Below are 6,000 nucleotides of genomic sequence, written 5' to 3'. Positions count from 1 at the left end.
TATCTAGTGTGGCAAGTTTCCTACGTTGTCAAATTTTTTCTGGATATTCTTTGATCCCTATTTTTCTTATACATTTAAGAAATTATCTTACTCAGTTCTGTGAAAATCCCTGTCAGTATATTAATGACAATTGCATTGAATTTTAGTTTGAGGGGAGGAATAGATAGCATTGTCATGCCTTTGAAATTTCCCATCCATGACTATGACATATATCTCCATCTCTCCATTCATTCAGGTCCTCTTTTGTATGGTTTTTTACAACTTTTAATTTTTAAGAGATTCACTCCAGGTAAATATTGACTGAAAGAAAAACACACAAGTTAAATTTTATTCAGGGTCTTACTGAAGACTATAGCCCAGGAGACAGCCTCTCAGATAGTTCTGAGGAACTGCTCCAAAGAGGTAGGGGAAGAAGCCAGTATATATGTGATTTTTTTTGGCTAGGGAATGCATGTAGTCAAGTATACATCTTGGTAAAAGATTACTGCTAGTCATAAAGAACAGATATCTCAAGTTAATGATTAATGTGCCTTTCTATCTATGAGAAGATGAAAGAAACTGGGTTTATTAAAACTCTTCCTGAGCTACATCTAACTATCTAAGGAACCTGTTTGTCCAAAGCACAGAGCATCCTGTTGTCATCTTTAATTTCCTCTGTCTGAAACACAGAGTGCACTGTTGGTCAGTGACTGTAGTGGGTAAATCTTTGTAGACTTGGATGGTGAGAAAAATGCTCTTTGCTCTTCTTTTGTTTGCATACTTAATAACTTTTATTGCTACGATTAATGGGATTTTTAAAAATAAATTTATTCATTTATTTTTGGCTGCGTTGGATCTTCATTGCTGCACAGGCTTTCTCTAGCTGTGACGAGCGGGGGCTACTCTTCGTTGCAGTGTGTGAGCTTCTCATTGCGGTGGCTTCTCTCGTTGCAGAGCACAGGCTCTAGGTGCAACGGGCTTCAGTAGTTGTGGTGCACGGGCTTAGCTGCTCCGCAGCATGTGGGATCTTCCCAGACGAGAGCTTGAAACTATGTCCCCTGCATTCGCGGGTGGATTCTTAACCACTGCACCAGCAAGGAAGTCCCTTGATTAATAGGATTTTATTACATTTTAAATTGCAAGTGCTTAGAAATACTGCTGTTTTGATTATTTAAACATTTTATTTGGAAATATGTCATATGTACATAAAAGATGCAAGAATAAGAACAGTCTAAAGAATAATTCCATAACCCTCCCACCCCAAGATTTACCCATTGTCAACACTGACATTGACGTTCTTGAAGAATATAGTCCCCTCCCCCTTTTAATAGAACTTCCTCATTTGGAGTTTGTCTGGTGTTTGCCAATGATTAAATTCCGGGTTCTCAAACAGAAACACACAGTAGTGCTATTGGTTCCATCTCAAGTCATCTCACCTGAAAGCAGACATCCACCTGCCCTCACTGACATTTTTTATTTGACGGTCAGGTACTGTCCACTTTCTGCCCTTGATATAGTTACTATTTTTTTTTGCAACTGATTAGCCAGCTGTAAAAAGATAATTTCAGACTACACAAGAATACTGCTTATCATTTAAATTTCCTATTAGGTTTTACCACCCATTGCTGCTTCATGTCTCACCCAATTTTAATTGTGATGGTTGGAACGAATGATTTCTTTCCCACTGCATGTGTTGATGTTTGTATATTGATTTTCTGTCCATCAACTTTACTTAGCTTTTAGTTCTACTAGTGTGGAAAACCTCATGGAATTTTCCAAATTAATAGTTATATTGTGGGGTATTTATCTATTAAGATATTCCTCTTGACCACTGAAAGGTAAACTCTTAATCCAGTTTTGAGATCTTAATGAACAGAAATTTTTCTTCTGTCTTTCCAGCTTAGCTGTGTTTTTCTAATTATGTTTTATCCTGCATGTCAAGGTGTTTGTGGCAGAGAGGCAGTCTGCAATATCTCACTTCACTAAGATCAGAGTTACTCAAAAGTGCTAGTCCTAGACTAGAAAAAGACTTTGCACCAGAATATAGATCACATACTGCTTCCCTTACTGAAAAAGTCTTATCATGAAAAAAGTCAGCTCATCTAAAAAGCATACTTAGTAATTCGATTGATTTACATTCTTGCAAAATCTCCTTACATCAACAGTCCATAGGCTATACTTTGACAAGCAGAGGTCTAGATGACTCATTTGAAAAAGGAAGTGGTATCTCCATCCTGAAAAATTCCATGTGGTTTAAGAGTTGCTCCATGTGTGGAGAAGCAATCATTCAATATATATTAATGATTTAATGCTATGTGAAGTGTGGTAGATGAAATGCTCCTGGAATGTGATAAATCCAAGATAAGTTCTTATAACTGAAGGCAAAATGCATTTTCTATGTAATACTTCTATTTATGAATATAGGCTCCCTCTACTCTAAAACTTTCTTTTGCATGATTTCAACCTCCTGTCCTACCAGAGCTGAAATTTCAACCATCAGAGTTAGGATAAGACATTTTTTTTTCCTTATTCATTACAATTGAATCATTTGGCAAAGAGATTTTTTAATACATGAAGCAATTTAATTTATCTTTAGTAGTTTAGATAAATAAGTAAAAAGATTTCTAGGCACCCTCTCTTAAAATTAAGGAAAGGAAACAAATTAACTCAATAAATACAATAAAGTTTTTCTATTTTCCAAATTTTCAACCAGCTACAATACAATAAAATGAATTATTTTATTAGAAAATATAACTGTTCAAAGATTAAAAATAAATAAGTTGCCGCCACAAAATTGCAACATAATATACAGTTAACTCATTCTGTTATGGTCAGTTAAGAGAAAGATGGCAGGAGGAATGATACAGTTAAAAGTAAACAAAAAGGGGGGGGAAGATATGAGGGAAAGGAGAGCTAGAGCAAAAAGAGAAAAAGAAAGAAAAAGTGCTTTATTGAATGAGTTAGTTACATGAGGTCACCAAGAGGAACACATCCTCTGACTGAGGCACTATGGTGAGACCTGTGTTGTTTGACGATTTTATTGCCCTGGTGTCTTCAACCCAGAGGTAAAGGAGATGCTCACATTCTCTAGGCAAAGGCACCATCAGCAAGCTTCCACTCTTCCTCACTGGACCAGAAGAATCACAGAGTGGTGGTCTTAACCCTGCTGGAGGAGTATTCACTACCACTTATCCACACCTAGATGGCAGGGGAGGCAAAGAACCTTGGCGTCTGGCAGCCCTGCTTCCACCACTACCGAGCAGGCTCAAAGACAATGGTCAACTCAGGCTTTTCTTCTTGAAGTGTTTCTAACGCACGTTTTGTATCATAATTGAAGTACATTCCACACAACCTGTAAAAGTAAATAGAGAAGCTTTGGATTGTACTCTTCAAATAAACACTTTCAGTTTTTGGCTTTAAAAATCTCATCTCCTCACTTAGCCTCACACTTCTAAGCTTTCCAATGCTGCACTTCATGCCTAATGTGGTTTCTGTGATATTCAATATTTTTAACCTTCAAGTTTGGAAATGTTTAAACATGTGCAAATATCGAGAGAATAGTATAATGAATCCCATTACCCATGTTTGACAGTTAACAGCTCATGGCCAATCTTGTTTCATCTATCACCCACCCACTCCTCACATCAGTGGATTATCTTAAACACAGCAGTTCATGCATCTATAAATATTTCAATGTGTGAAACTAAATGCAGACTTTTAAAACATAACTGCAATGCCATTATCACATCCAAAAAAGTTAACAATAATTTCTAAATATCAATATATGTCCAATCAATGTTTAAACTTCCTCAACTGTCTGATAAAACTTTTATATTATGTTCATTTAATCAGGAGCCATATAAAGTCCACACATTGGGAATTCCCTGGCAATCCAGTGGTTAAGACTTGGTGCTTTCACTGCCATGGCCCAGGTTCAATTGCTGGTGGGGGAACTAAGATCCTGAAAGTCTCACAATGCAGCCAAAAAGAAAAGGTCCACACATTGTAATTTCTTGGTATGCCTCTCAAGTCTCCTTTGATATCAGTTCTTCCTCCTTCTCTTTTTTTAAATTTCCCTTGCAACTTAACTAAGAAATCATACCATTTGTCCTGAATCATTTCTAATAATCTTGATTTGGTTGTGTTATGGACTGTTTGTGTTCCTTCAAAATTCATATGTTAAAGCCCTAACCCTCAATGTGATGGTATTTGGATATGAGGTCTTTGGGAGGTAATGAGGGTTAGATGAGGTCATGGGGGTGGGTCCTCATGATGGGATTAGTGCCCTTATAATAAGAGATACCACAGCACACACTCTCTGTCTATCTCTGTCTATCTCTCTCTCTCTCTGTGTGTACACACGAGGACACAACAAGCCCAGAAGAGAGCTCTCATCAGAAACCAAATCAGTCAGCGCCATGATCTTGGATGTTCCAGCTGCCAGAACTGTGAGAAATAAATGTCTATGATTTGTTTAAGGCACCTAGTCTATGCTATTTTGTTATGGCAACCTGAGCTCACAAGACAGGTTGACTGCATCCATGGATTCCCCAGTCTATTTTGAGCCTGTCCCTTATCTCCAGAGTGTCCTTCAGGGCTAGGTCAATTAGCCCACATACAGCAATGTCCCCAGCTTCATCCTGACCAATAATTCCTTTTGTTCCTATTTCTATTAGCTCTAGAAATGGCTTTTCTTGCAAGAAACATGCTCCACTGTGTCCACACAAGGATACAATGCTGATCTGAACTACTGTTTATTCAAACCTGTATTCCAATTGGTTCTTAGTCTTGAGGCCATGGACAAGGACAGAAATTTCTGGGCTAATAGAATTTATAAACTAGGGGTAAGATATAGATAATAAATAAACAAGAAAATGATATAGCATGTATTATGATGGTCAACGCTATGGAGGAAAATAAGCAGAGAAGAGGAAAGGCATGCTGGGCTGTTATTTTCAGTAGGATGGTTACAGTCAGACTCACAGAGAAAACCCTGAGCAGAGAATTTAATGATGCACAGGAATAAGGCATGTGGATATCAAAGGGGGGAAGTTCCAGGCAGAGGGAACTGCAAGTGCATAGTTTCGGAGGTGACAGTGTTTTTCGAAATAGCAAGGAAACCAGTGTGCTTGGAGCAGAAGGAACTAGCGTTAGAAGATGACTTTGCAAAAACAGCAGGAGCCAGATCACATGGGGCCTTAGACACTGCCATGAGTCTGTGGCTCTTACTTTGTGATAGAAGCATGTTGGTAGGAGTGATATGCTCTGATGTTTTAGCTACACCCTCCATCTGCAATGGTAGATGCAGAGTAGCCTGACAGAATGCTACCAGGACAGTCCAGACAAGAGGTGACAATGGTTTGAACTAGGGTAGGAGCCATGAAGCTGGCAAAAGTGGTCAATGAGTGGGCATGCTGTGAAAGCAGAGTTAACAGGACATGCCAGTAGATTGGATATGTGCATAAGGAAAAAGATGTGTCAAAGATGACACCAGGATTGTTTTGACCTGAACAATTCAGACTGAATTACCATTGACTGAGATAGGGAAGAAGCAGATTTTAGACAGAAGGGAACAGCACAGGTTTGGATTTGGACATGTGAAATTTGGGAGGCTTATTAGACATCCAAGTAGAAAGGTGAGACAAGCATTTGAACATGGAATTCATGGAGATATGAACTGGGGGGAGGGGAACAGCACATATATGATAAAACCAGAAGACTAGACTATGATGTAAACAAGGGAGAAAGTGTAAAGGAGAAAACTTAACCCAGTGACTGAGTTCTGGGGATTCAGTATGTAAAGGTCAGAATGATGAAGGGATGCCAGAGGAGACTGAGCAGAAACAGCCAATGTAGTAGGAGAAAATCCAGAGGAAAGTGTGTTGACCCTAAAACCAAGTGAAAGAAATGTCTTTAGTGGAGACTGTGATCGTCAGGGCTGACAGAAGTTATGAAACTAATTAGGAAGCTTTTACTAGCGAGGTAATGTGTACCTCAGTGATATCATTGATGATGGAAAGG

General features: G+C 38.5%; 1 protein-coding gene across 3 annotated transcripts in view; it reads right to left on the bottom strand.

Moving 5' to 3' along the window:
- Positions 1–2,739: 2,739 nt before the first annotated feature.
- Positions 2,740–6,000, bottom strand: part of NLRP3 (NLR family pyrin domain containing 3) — a 51,742-nt gene continuing 48,481 nt past the window's right edge. For all 3 annotated transcript variants that reach the window (XM_029215580.1, XM_029215581.1, XM_029215582.1), the window contains one exon: positions 2,740–3,331. In XM_029215580.1, coding sequence (XP_029071413.1) covers positions 3,232–3,331 — 100 coding nt within the window. In that variant the 3' untranslated portion in view covers positions 2,740–3,231. The remainder of the gene's footprint in view (positions 3,332–6,000) is intronic.

The sequence above is a fragment of the Monodon monoceros genome, unplaced genomic scaffold (genome assembly GCF_005190385.1).
Source record: "Monodon monoceros isolate NGI ecotype Baffin Bay Population unplaced genomic scaffold, NGI_Narwhal_1 Super_Scaffold_12, whole genome shotgun sequence".
Lineage (NCBI taxonomy): Eukaryota > Metazoa > Chordata > Mammalia > Artiodactyla > Monodontidae > Monodon > Monodon monoceros.
This window is presented reverse-complemented; position numbering and strand designations above follow the sequence as displayed.